Source organism: Plectropomus leopardus, chromosome 17 (assembly GCF_026936395.1).
Source record: "Plectropomus leopardus strain MGB_pleo_1.0 chromosome 17, ASM2693639v1, whole genome shotgun sequence".
Taxonomy (NCBI): Eukaryota; Metazoa; Chordata; class Actinopteri; order Perciformes; family Serranidae; genus Plectropomus; species Plectropomus leopardus.
The window spans coordinates 17,952,086-17,964,669 of NC_142192.1; the positions used below are offsets into that span (position 1 = coordinate 17,952,086).

The 12,584-nt window shown below is 40.2% G+C and overlaps 1 protein-coding gene across 1 annotated transcript in view; it reads right to left on the reverse strand.

Annotated features, from left to right (window-relative positions):
* The window catches only part of csmd2 (CUB and Sushi multiple domains 2), a 530,601-nt gene that overhangs the window by 76,302 nt on the left and 441,715 nt on the right, over nucleotides 1-12,584 (reverse strand). The window contains exons 35-40 of the mRNA XM_042506230.2: nucleotides 12,147-12,341; nucleotides 11,274-11,390; nucleotides 8,801-8,914; nucleotides 3,571-3,666; nucleotides 2,600-2,803; nucleotides 1,013-1,137 (exon numbers count right to left, since the gene is read on the reverse strand). Coding sequence (XP_042362164.1) covers nucleotides 1,013-1,137; nucleotides 2,600-2,803; nucleotides 3,571-3,666; nucleotides 8,801-8,914; nucleotides 11,274-11,390; nucleotides 12,147-12,341 — 851 coding nt within the window. The remainder of the gene's footprint in view (nucleotides 1-1,012; nucleotides 1,138-2,599; nucleotides 2,804-3,570; nucleotides 3,667-8,800; nucleotides 8,915-11,273; nucleotides 11,391-12,146; nucleotides 12,342-12,584) is intronic.

A 12,584-nucleotide genomic window follows, 5' to 3' on the forward strand; every position in this document is an offset into this window, starting at 1 on the left:
TTCATCATTTAGCAGCTTTCCTGTACCCTGAGAACTGTAAATGCTATAACTCGATATACTGTGGGTTGCTGTTAATTAGCCCTGGGTAAGATGAAAACATATCACCACAGAGGAGCTTGTTGTCAATGCCATGCAGAGCTGTAAAGGCTACAAGCAAAAGGTAAATAAAATAAATGAATTCCTTTAATAGTCTGACCAGAGACCCTTTTAAGTGAACAGACACTCTTAATGTTTTAAGTGAACAGATACTGCAGGTCACTGCAGCTATGAAGTTCAGAATAAAGATGAAAAGCTAACAGTTCTTTAAATTATTCATCCAAATCTCCTGCCATTATATTGCATTCCTGTAAGTCAACAATAAACTGCATTAAGAAGAGCATTTTTTTTTTAAATTCTCTCTTTCTTTGGTTTTACTTACTAGCAACAGTCACATAGTCATCATTAGTTAAGCACATTTACAAAGTGAATAATTTTTTTTACAAAGTAGGAACACTAAAAAACAAAGAAACAGAACATTGGGTGTTTTACATTTGAGATAAATCAAAATAAAAACAAAGCGCTGAATAAACATAATCAAACAAAGGAAGGGCATTTTGGGGAAATATACATTTTCCACTTTTTTCCTAATTTCCTCAAATTTAGTTTCCTGAAGACTCTCTGAAAAAGGTAAATAATCTCACTTTCATATCAGGACAGTATGTCGATATGTCACATTTTTATATTTCCGAAGTCCACCTGCCAAAACTGGATTTCTCTTTCCCTTCCAAAAACAAAAAAATTGGATGTAAATGGCATCCTGTCTTTCCATATTTATGGACTACTAACGGAGAGTTACATCCTTGGGTTCCATGTGGTTTGGAAATATAGAATTGGATTTTGAATGAGTTTGAGGGCGCAATGTATTTACACTCTGATGAAGTGGAATCTGTCTCAGATTTACTCGGGGATCTAATCTGATTATCACAATTCTACCACCCGGGAAGGGTGCGGATGCCAAGGAGAAACTACAAACCTGGATCCCTGATCCTTCAGGAACAGTGATCTTCCAGACACAGTTGAGACTGTTGAGGTACGGCTCAGGAAAGCCAGGAGATAAGATGGTGCCAGTTCGGTGGGTCAGGTTGCCTCCACATGGAACTGCAGTAAAAAAGGATGAAAAGGGATGAGCAAGATGAAATGTACCAAATGTATCATAGCTACAGACTGGATGTACAAAGATGCAAGGATTGTAAGATTAGGTAGATGCGAACAAACACGCACAAATTGACACGCTGAAATACTACTTAAAATATGTTAACATTTCTTAATCTTCTTCCTTAATCTTTTTCTTCAAACACAGATGTAATTCTGCTGGTGGGATTAAAGAATTTTCTTTAAACAAGATTAACTCAACACTTTTTGCAAGCGGACAGAGGATCACACAACAGGTTAAGCAAAAGATAGGAAAAAAATCATTGCAAATAATTAATTACAGGATTAAGATTTTACTGATTACATACTACACTGCTCACTTTATCTATGTTTTCATTATTTATTTGATAGCCCAGTGGTATATTTATTCTAATATTATCATTTAATGATCACTGAGGCCTAAGTACAATAAAGAATCCTTGATCCTTAAGAAGTTTCTAACTTGATACATTTTTAGCTTGTTTAAATTAAAATCAGATAGACTCACTAGACTAAAATCCTAAACCCTTTTGAAACCTGAGCAAATTGGCTTGATTTCTTTCAAAAACATAGGAAGAAGGCAATGATCAGCTTAACAAGAAATGACCCAAATATTATCAAGACATCAGTAATAAATCTTTAAAAGTACAAGAAACTTACTTAAGAATTCTGTAATTCTGTTATGTAAAAATATATTTTTCCCTATCTCATTTTTAATACTTTTCTAAATCTACTAATTTCTTGCAATTTGTCAGACATTTTTTGCTGAATTCCTTATTCCCTTTATGCTTTTTGTTACCATGTTCCAGAAAGAAGTCAAACCCAACACAAGTATAGTGATCCTGCTCGATCCAGCATCCAGGTTTGAAAGGATGAACTATAACTAGAATGGAGTCTTAAATGCCTGGCCATACTAGCGCATACACACATGCACATTATACTACATCCACTGTGGCACTTATTAGGAGTGTTCACAGTCTAAAAACACTTCCCAGCTTGTTCTGCACATTTACACATCTGGTGACAGCACAGGAGCATCTGCTACAGCTGAATGTAGAGTGTGTGACAGTGCGCTTTTGTATATGCATGTGGATATCCCCATATGAGCACATGTGTATGTCTGTGTGTAGTTGTGACCCTCAGCAGGGCCTGCCACCTGTGCGCTGCATGGCTAAATCTCTCTGTATCGCTACAGGCAATGGCTGGCAGCCCGCATCTGTGTCGTAGTAACGAGAGTTTGACACTTGAGGCATCAAGTGGAAGAGACACAGAGTCAGAAGGGGAGATGGAAATAAAAGAGAATGAAGAAATAAAGAAACAAACAAATGAAGAAAGGAGCCAAGAAAGAAAGCAAGACAAACAAATAAACATGCTGACTGAGTGTTTGTGTCTGTGTTGGTGACTCTGTTGTTGGAGGTTCATTCCCTACCTATACAGCTGGGGATGGAGCTGTTCCATTGTGCCAGGGCATTGGGAACTGTCAAGCATTCAATGGCACTTGATCCCTCCAGCATATAACCTGGACTGCATTCAAAACGGATCACGGCGCCAACAGCAAAGTTGTTACCCATGCGGCGGCCATTGCGGGGCTCAGGAACTGAGCTGCACTGGGTGGCACTGGTTCGTGGCACAGCTTTAGAGAAACAGAGTGAAAAACAGGGTGATTACAGGTGTTGATTTGAAGTCACTATCTGTGACATTTCCAAGAAAATATAAGGCTGTTTCTCTCTTCTCCATTGGTGATTATAGCCAGTTCATGATAGATTTTACAATTAGTTCTCCAAACACGTTTTTCTAGGCTTTTCTAAAAATCTTAACACTTGATCAATGAAGTTATTTGTAAGAAAAGTTGCTATGGGTGTCATAGTCAGAATGATCACACTGTGTCCCAAATAAATAATACAAAATATGGTATTCGGCTTCTCTTTGCCTTGTGGTTCCTTCAGCTTACTTACAATAAAATACAAAACCTAAATTATTTATTCATTAAACTTTCTCAAGAGCTGCTATTGCCTTTGGATATCTGCAGCAAATGTCATTTCTGGTACAGTGCATTGTTTAAGGAAAAATAACAATTCAAGAGAAAAGTCCCTCTTAGGGGAATAGAAGAGCAGGGGAGTTTAAACACAACCTTTTTCAACAGACTGCTATACTTCTACAGTTTTAATGCTCCAGAGCACACACTTCTGCTGACACACACACACACACACACGCAAACACACACACACAAACACATCACAGCTCAAACTGTGGCTGAAGGTGAATCCTTTCGAAATAACTCAACAAGTTATCTATTATGGAGGGGAATTGGGCTGTTACAACAGAGAGGATCCAAAAGAAACAAGACAGCAGGATCTGTTAGTGTGCATTTATGTGTGTGACTGTTTGTTACACACTTACCCTGGTAGACCAGGTGGAATCCTCTAGAGCTGGATTGGCCTTTGGAGGTGAAGCGGATCAGGATTTGGTTGGAGGTTGCTAGTGGCAACGACTCGCCTGAGATGAGGAAGAGTGAAAGACACAGTTTGCAATCTTTTTAGCAAGGTGCAACCTTAAATTTACAGTAGTGTGAGAAAGTCTCAGGCCACCTTAAACTTTGTTATTTTAGCAAGGTTATAATAACCATACATATTTTTTTCTCAGTAGTTTCCTCAATAAAATACAACCACAACAAACAGGAACTATGTATACAGTATTAAAAACACAATATTGGAAGCTCGCTGCTACTGTACATATTTCCTGCATGTTCAGGTTGTAATTTAGTAAAGAGACTACAGAGAAATAAAAATGCATGATCATTACAACCTTGCTAAAATAATAAAGAATAGAGTGGCTTAAGACTTTTGCACAGTACTTTTTTTTTGTGTGTGGATGCATTAGCATTGTTTCTAACTACCAAACTGCCATCTGATCACCTACGCAGTTCCAACATCCGTCTGGTAAAATACAATTTAGGTGTAAATTTTAGCAGCTATTTTAGGGACTCAATCTGTGTGTCCAGCATGAAACTCCAGAAATTGCACATATAAGGAAATCTGCTACTGACTGTGTGAAAAAGGGCAAACTGAACATGGATAAATTTAGAAACTGAATTCACTTCCCGCAAGTGCAAAGAAACCTGACGTCAATGAAAATCAGCTATTTATTCCAAAGCAATGCTAGGCGACATTAGGCTTTCACTTGAGGACCTACTGTCAACATACTTATTGAGGCTATTAGAGACATACTGAGCATACCACAACATGTAAATACATAGTGATTATTAAGATTATACTAGTATTTTACTGTCATACAAGATTACGCCTGTCTGCTATGCTGACTGGATAGCAAACAATTTCCTTAACCCCCCGTGACTAAATGGAGGTCCTGATTATTGGCAGTGATAACATTGTGCCACATGTACAGCTGAGCCTCTGACCACAGCCTGCCTACATCAATTCATGTTCTGGGAGCTTAGAGGCTACTTTTGATTCACTACAAGCCTCAAAAAACATGTTAGCTCACTGTCATGTTTTTCCCAGCTCAGAAATATTATAATTTACGGTTAATTTCTTTGTGTTGTCCCAGCTGGACTATTGTGACTCTCTGTTCACATCCCCAATTAACAAATCATTACTGGAGAATCTGCAGCTGGTTTAAAATGGTGCAGCATGTCTCCTAAGTGCTGTCGAACAAGCTGCAGAGATCACAGCTCCCATCCATCCATCCATCCATCCATTTGCTACAGCTTATCCGGGGTCGGGTCGCGGCTCCCTTGACTTTATTTTATTGTCTGCTTGTGAAATACAGAATCAAATTCAAGGTTGGTTTTGTCACCTGCAGTGCAGTGCAGTGCATTTAGAGTCTAAACTGCATACTGTGCAGGCAGGACCCTAAGGTCACCCAACTGGGGCTTAGTGCCTGTCAATCCGTCAAAAATTCAAAGGATGATAAGCTTTTGTCATGTAAATCCCAGGTTTTTGGAAAAGTAAACCTGGTCAGTTGTATTTTTTTTTAAATGGCATGTGAAAACATCTTTGTGCAGACCTCAGAGACTATTCCTTGTCTGGATTTGGACTCTATAGTTAGTCTAGGGAGACTCAAGACTAGCCACTGGCCATAATTCTCTCAACTGTTTATAATAGTTATGTTCCCCTTTGTTAAGTTTTGTTGTCCTTGTTTTAACTGCGTGTCTATTTCTGTGCAAATTGTAATAACTTGTATTTTTGTATAGTCAGCACACTTACTTGGCTGTGAAAATTGATTTTGATTAACTGAAATGTAATTTGTTTCTGAGGTACACTGTACAAGATGCCATATCCATAAACTAAACATTGCATTGTGGATGGTATACTGGAAAATGTAAGGGTTGAATACTTGGGGCTGCTATATGTTAATAATGAATTAATTTCTCAAATTACATTAATCTCTGGCAAAATGTCAAATCTCTGACTATAAATCAGATCCTCATATTTCATCACTGAGGTTACTGCTATGATCACCTGTTATTCTCATCAGCTCATAGTGTAATTAAACTCAAGGAAACCCCCCTGATGTATCTACTGTGGTGGAAAACAGTTTGTTGACTGACGTAGAACATGATACAAAGTGTGAGCATCTCTGCCTTCCCTCTCTGTCTGTCTCTCAGTGTGCCGCTGACTGGCTCTCTGCAGTGGATCTCATTACTCTGTGTCTGCTTGCTGTCACACTGTAGTGGGAGGCAGACGTGCTTAACCCCGGAGGCAACATCTGTGTGTTTGTGTCAGTGAGTCTATCCTGTGCATGCATGTTTAGCTCACGTTTTAGAGTGTGTGAATATTTCTGCGCCTTTAAATGCAGTGTCCTGAGATAGCTCCAATGGCACAGTTTCTTAATGCGACACCGCCATGATTGCTCAAGTTCCACCGTCGGATCCCCAAGGCATGCTGGGTAGTTTATTAGAAGACGCCCTTGCTGCTGCTGTCGTGGTGACAGTGTTTCATAATTTGCTGTGCGGGGCAGGTATTCATCCAGACAGATCAAACATGTGTCAGCACGTAACTTATCAACCCTTTGGCCACTTTCCAGCTCCAAACCACTTTGCCCTTATAATGATCCTCTGTGCTGGCATATGGAAAACTTACAAGGACGGATATGACTTTGGCTGGAAGTCAGTAGTGCAAATTCAGTGGCTGTTGTCAGTGTGCATTGTTTTGGTATAGCAGTCATGGGGATCAGTGTTAGAATTTAACAATCCAGCTGTTAAACCACAACTCAAACAGGTTTAGAAATGAACATATATAATTGCCTCTTGGTTGTATGCCTCCACAAACCTCTCAAATTGTACTTAGAGCCATTATTGGGAAAACATGGATGCTTCACACATATGGACCTGCACTTATATAGCGCTTTTCTAGTCATTCGACTACTCAAAGTGCTTTCTCACTGCATGTCACATTCACCCATTCACACACATTCACATACTGGTGGCCAAGGCTACTGTACAAGGTGCCACCTGCTATTCTGAGGAAACTAGAATAATAAACTAGAAAAATAAATGAGAATAAAACTGAAGCAAGGTCACAGTGAGCTTGACTTTTGACTTCAAAAATCTAATGCATTCATCCCTGAGTCCAAGTTAATGTTTGTGCCAAATTTATTTTTTTAAATCCTTCAAACTGTCCTTGAGATATCATGCTCCCAAAAATGAGACAGACAAGCTCACAGTGACCCCTGATGATGTTTGTGCCAAATTTGGCACAAACGTCCAATTTGTGCCAAAACACCCCCTACTTTATGAATAACTATTTTAAACACCTTGCTTCTAGTGAAACAAAAGTAGCAAAAATTGGTCAGAGTAAAATGTAGCTGAAATGGACTCACTGGTCACACTTAAAATGATGGCCAAGAGAATGACAATTCAACCAATCATTCATTTCTTGACCCAGTCTTTTTGTCCTTTGCCTATGTGCTGTCTCCTTCTCTTTTCCAATTCTCACCTGTTATCATTCACTTATTCAACTCCCCCTTTCCTCTCATTTTATTCTGTCTGTCACCACTCCCTCAGAGCAGTCACAATTATTACCTTTTCTGGTGTGATTTGCCTCACCAGACATGACAGTAATGACAACACACTGCTGAATGCTATCCGAGAGTTTAATGTAATATGCTTTTCAGGGTCAGGATAATCATAGCAAACAGCCTTATGTTTTGAAAACTGTGATTTACCATGCTTGACAAATAATATCCCACCGACCACTAAAATACTCATTACCCAGCTATATTTTTGTGCACATAATGACAGCTTGTATATTTAGTCTGAATGGGTGAATTTCCAGCTTTATAAGCTTGCAGATGTGGATGTTTGTCAATTTATGAGCTAGCGTTTCTCTGTTTGGCAGATGAAGTTACACACTTCTAGGTTATGCCTAATTCATGCTAGTTATGCCTGTGTGCACTAGTTTTTCAGCGGCACCGTCTGTGTGGGCTAAAAGTCTCTCTTCCCTTGCCAAAGTGTGTCAGCTCTTTTTTGCCATGCCTGGTTAGAGAGCTCTGTGAATCTGCCGCCAGGAGTCCTCAGTTAATATAGCGGCCTGTTTATTGAGCCGTAAACTGGATTTTCAGAGGCTGCCCAGGACACAAACCAAAGTAATCATTTTGCTTTTGTCAAGCCACGGGGGGAGATCAGGTGGAGATGGAGGGCTGCCCTAAAGTCACACACCTTTACACTTCACCCCTCTTGAAAGGCTGAGAGTCCCCTTTTCAAGTTATTTCTTATGTTGCTCATCAATACAGTGGTGGCATTTATCACAAGCATCCACAATTTTACAACATAGCTACAACAGAAATCGTTTGTCCTCCTTCACCTCCTCACTTTTATCCTTACAGTAGTTATCCTTTTTGCTTTTTTTCGTTTTCACACATAACTGCTCCATTGAATTCTTCCATCTCTGTACGTGAAGTGTAAATCTTTTGAAAATCTATTAAAAAAAGAAGGTTTCAAAATGAGGGCTATTTGGGACACCCAAACTTCAACTAGGGACTAGTTTAGATTTAGGTTTAGGATTAAGGACAACATTTCTATTAGGATTACCCTTAAAAAAAAAAAAACATCAAAAGTTAGTTTTGGGTTGGGTTTTGAAGCTAGTGTGACAATTAGATTTTATCTAATCTCATTTCCCCGGCTTAAACCTGACACACAAGTGTTTGTGTGAGCACACTGGTTTGCCCACATAACTGCACTCGCATATATCATAAGGGTTGACATGTATTTGTAAAATACCAATTTAGGAGTATATGCATGCAAGTCTTCCTGAGCCTGCCTGCTGATACGTTATCCCTGTGACTTTAGGTTGTTGTACTCGCTGTTGAATTGTTTTACAGCTCATTGGAGCCCACCTGCAGCCACCGCAGCTCTGCCTGTGTCAGCAATTTGTCTCTGGGTTTAACTGGATCCTTATGAAAGGGATAAAGCTAAGACAACTTTTTTTTTTTTTAGTTCCCTTGTCATGTAAAAAAATAAAATAGCCAGGAGGTCATATAATCAAATCGCAAGTGTGTAGGTGTCATGTGCTCCCTACCTGCAGTTCAGTGTAAATTGCTGCAGATCCTCCATAGCAGCGACCTCACTATGTGTATGTATACATCTGAATGTGTGTTTTTCTTTGAGTACCTGTGTGTGCTCCAGAAAGGGAACTGAGAACCCGGGAATGCTGCGTTGCTCCATCATAAACCTCCACAATGTCATTCAGAGCTGTCTGGAAGAAGGCGAATTGACTGAAGACCACTAAAAAAGACAGATATGGAGAGAAAATTGACATCAGAGGAAACTGAAATTAGCTTAAATGAGTGACTGCATCAGTCACAGTGAAAACTCAAAAATCCATTTGAAATAACACAGAGAAAAAGAAAAAAGAACTCGGTAGTATCCTCATTCAAAAGAATATCATCAACAGCAATTTTACTCAAAATGCCTTCTTTAAAGCGAGGTGGATAATACTGCCAGTTATGACAACACAACCGAAAAAATGATATTACACGACTAGATCAGCAATCCTGTCTGGGCTTGATGGCTTGTCAGTAGATGAAAGGCTTTGGCAATGACAGCCAATCTGTTGTACAATGTGCAGCTAAAGCTCCATGATGGTTCTTTCATCCTTTCAACCCTTTCTCTCTCTATTGCCTGAACATATTCAGCCCTTTCACATCTCATCTGTGTCTAGTTTGCTTGTATTTTGTAGGTTGAGGAGCAGATGAGGGAGTGAGGGAGAGGGCAGAGGGGACAGTGCACAAGTGCTCCCCATTAGGTGATGGCAGGACCTTATCTTCTGAGTTACTCTTCAACATGACTTAGGGTCTGCCTTCTACTACTCAGCTTCAGTTGTTTCCTTCATTTGAACATCCTCTTCACCTCCATCTATGAGCCTAGTTTTTGAGCCAGGGGTAGCTGTAACACCAACCATGTCCTCTGCATTGAGGAAAATAGCCTATCATTAGGACTGGTGCATCAGCTTAATGAGTAGTGGCAAGAATGGAGGCGAGAGCAATTGTGGCTCTGCACGACAAAGTGTGTTGCCTTGGGCCTTGCTGTCATTTTCCAGGAAAAAGCTAATGTGGACTTTAATTATTTCAATTTCTTCCCTCGCTTTGACTCCAGAGAGTGAAATATGTTGCCGACAGGGTCCAAGAAGAATGGGCACCCAGTCACTCTGGAGAAGCGCCAGACCTCAGAATGGGCGTCATGACCTCGACATTCAAAAGACTGGGGTGAAGTACCCCGGGCCGCTGCAGTTTGGTGTAATTTAACGACGACAGGACTTGAGCTTTCCCTTAGAGAGGCACGACTCTGATAAATCATCAGAGAGACGAGAAAAGGAAGCAGGAGATAAAAAGAGAGAAAGACAGACAGGAAGTTGAGCAAGGAGACGCTGTGGGCAAGTAAGTGAAACATGTTTGCGTCTGTATTTGCATGAGTTGTGTCACACTTCTACATTGTTTTGCTTTCTGAATAATTTGCTGCTCCTACAGTATCAGATTACATATTGGAAGCAAGCTGTGACCTTTAAGATGGAAATGCCAAAAAGTAGTGAAACTCCAGGAACTCTGGATCTTCCAGACACCAATTATTTTTTGGTGTGTGTGTATCTGAGACAGACATATTGTAAGTCTGGCATGTAAGATAGTGATTAAATTGCTCTGCCAAAGTAATGTGAAAATATGTGTGCGACAATGAGGCAAAATTGATATGGGAACTATCAATCACTGTGTGATTTTTCTGTGTAGAAAAGTACGAAAAAAACATTCAGTAAAACTCTGACTGAAGCACTTTAATTGCAAGTTGAGGAGACGATGTGTATGTGGGAGCTTTTACAAGTTTTCTACAAACTTGTTGTCTCCTACACATCTGTCACTAAGTATATTGAAGTGTGGAGAAAAAGTTTGTCTGTTTTCCACCTTCTTTCACTGGTTCAACACTGAAAATGTACACAGAATTTAGTGAGCCACTTGAGCATGGTTCAAAGGCATTTTATACATTATAGCATAACTTAATAAATCCTAAAAAAATTCCGTATGGACATTGGTTTTCTTCTACAGCATTAAGCGACTTTAACAAGTAAACCCTTGAAAAGACCCTTTTTCAGAAACATGGGAAAAAATGTCACCCACTTGGTATGAAATGTTCCAAAAATTGCAAAAAAATATTATTGTAACCGACAACAAAATGACCTACTATATTTACAATTATTACAATAAAATATTTAACATTATATTCCAGAAAAAAAATACTATTACTATATATATTTATTATTTTGTTTAATCTTAGCACTTCTTCAGTTGAAATTCTGTTTCTGTTCCGTTACTTTTCACTTTTTTTCTTTTTTTTCTTGCTAACTTCTGGTATTTTCTTGAAACTTTTTACAATTTCTTTCGCTACTTCTTCAGTTATTTCTTGTTAAGTTGCTCATTGCCTTATTTCCATGATTTTGAAGATGTTTCAAAGAATTTGACCCTTTGAAACCCAGGTTTCAAAGGGTTAAATCCACATAATTAGCCACCTGTACACACTTGCAGACACACACTGAGATGCATACTTAGCTTGGAAAAAATAAACAAAAACGGTAATACAGTGCTCTTCCTTGGCTTACCGTAATCCTTGGGCACCACCACAGAGTACAGACAGGTCCGTGCACTGCTGTAGTTGCCAGGGTAACCGGGAGACAAGACCACTCCCTCCAAACCAGAGTACTGTCCACCACACAGAGCTAGAGAGAGACACGGAGATGAGACATGAAGAGACAGGGCAGACGGAGGAGGAAGGTCTAAAGCCAATAGTGTAGGATTCCATTTCTCCTCTACCTCCTGCTTTTCCATCCCCCCTGTTCCATTACTCCTAAATTACTTTTCTTGTCTGATTGGGTTTTGGTCGGAAGATGTCCCTGGTGTTTGCCAGAGTGAAATTACAATGTTTTCCAAGTGTCCCTCTGGGTTAGCCTGGCTGAGATGAGGCCCGAATCTCCTCTCCTGCTTAAAGCCCCTAAAAATGCTTGCAGCGTGCTTGCATCGTTGTGCAAGTTCAGATCCCACATATGTGAATATGCTTGTGTGAAAACATGCTAATGTGCATTCCACCTGGCATGCAACTGCGGCTTGAAGACGTGAGAGCCGGAGCTGGGGGTGCTGGGGATTTTTTTTCCACTTGTCAGGAGGAATATTCACAGTGCACGTCAGTCGTGTCATGGGAATGTCAGAGAGCAGCCAGGATGACTCAGGTTCTCTTATGTGTGTGAGGAGCAGATATGCAAAATAAGGAGCTCTCTATGAACTGCAGATTAAATTAACGCTACACTGTCGCATCTATTAACATTAGCAAAACCCACACAGTTCTGCACATATACCTGTAGGACATGGGCTCTGTGCAAAAACCACATAATCATACATGCATGTTTACATGTGATGAATCTATAAGCACTGATGTGGTTTGGTGTTCCTAACAACCGTCTCCAGATGTCAGTGTTTACCAATGCAGATGGGTTTGGGTTTGTTCCAGCTTGGCTTGCCGTCTCCCCCCATGATGCAAGTGAGGGTTGGGTCTCCCTCTAGTGTGTAGCCACTGTCGCAGTGGTAGGTGACAGTAGAGCCCAGCTTGAGGTCGGCGCCCACCCGAGTCCCATTGCGCACCAAGCCCGGCTCGAAGCAAGACTCCCTGGGGTTCTCTGTGGAGAAAGGTAACACGGCGGAAAATCAGTGACAGAAGGGAATGTGAGTTGGTATTCAATAAAAGGATTTTTGCATCAAGCTGCAGCGGTGACACTGGAATAGAAATTGTTTTCTGCCTAAGGTTCCTGATATTCTCAGGTTTTTTCCCTCCTTCCTTTGCCGCTTACTTTTCTTGTTCCCCTTTTCCTTCTACCCCGCGCTTCCCTCTTTCAGTAAATATATCTCACTGACTGCCACTT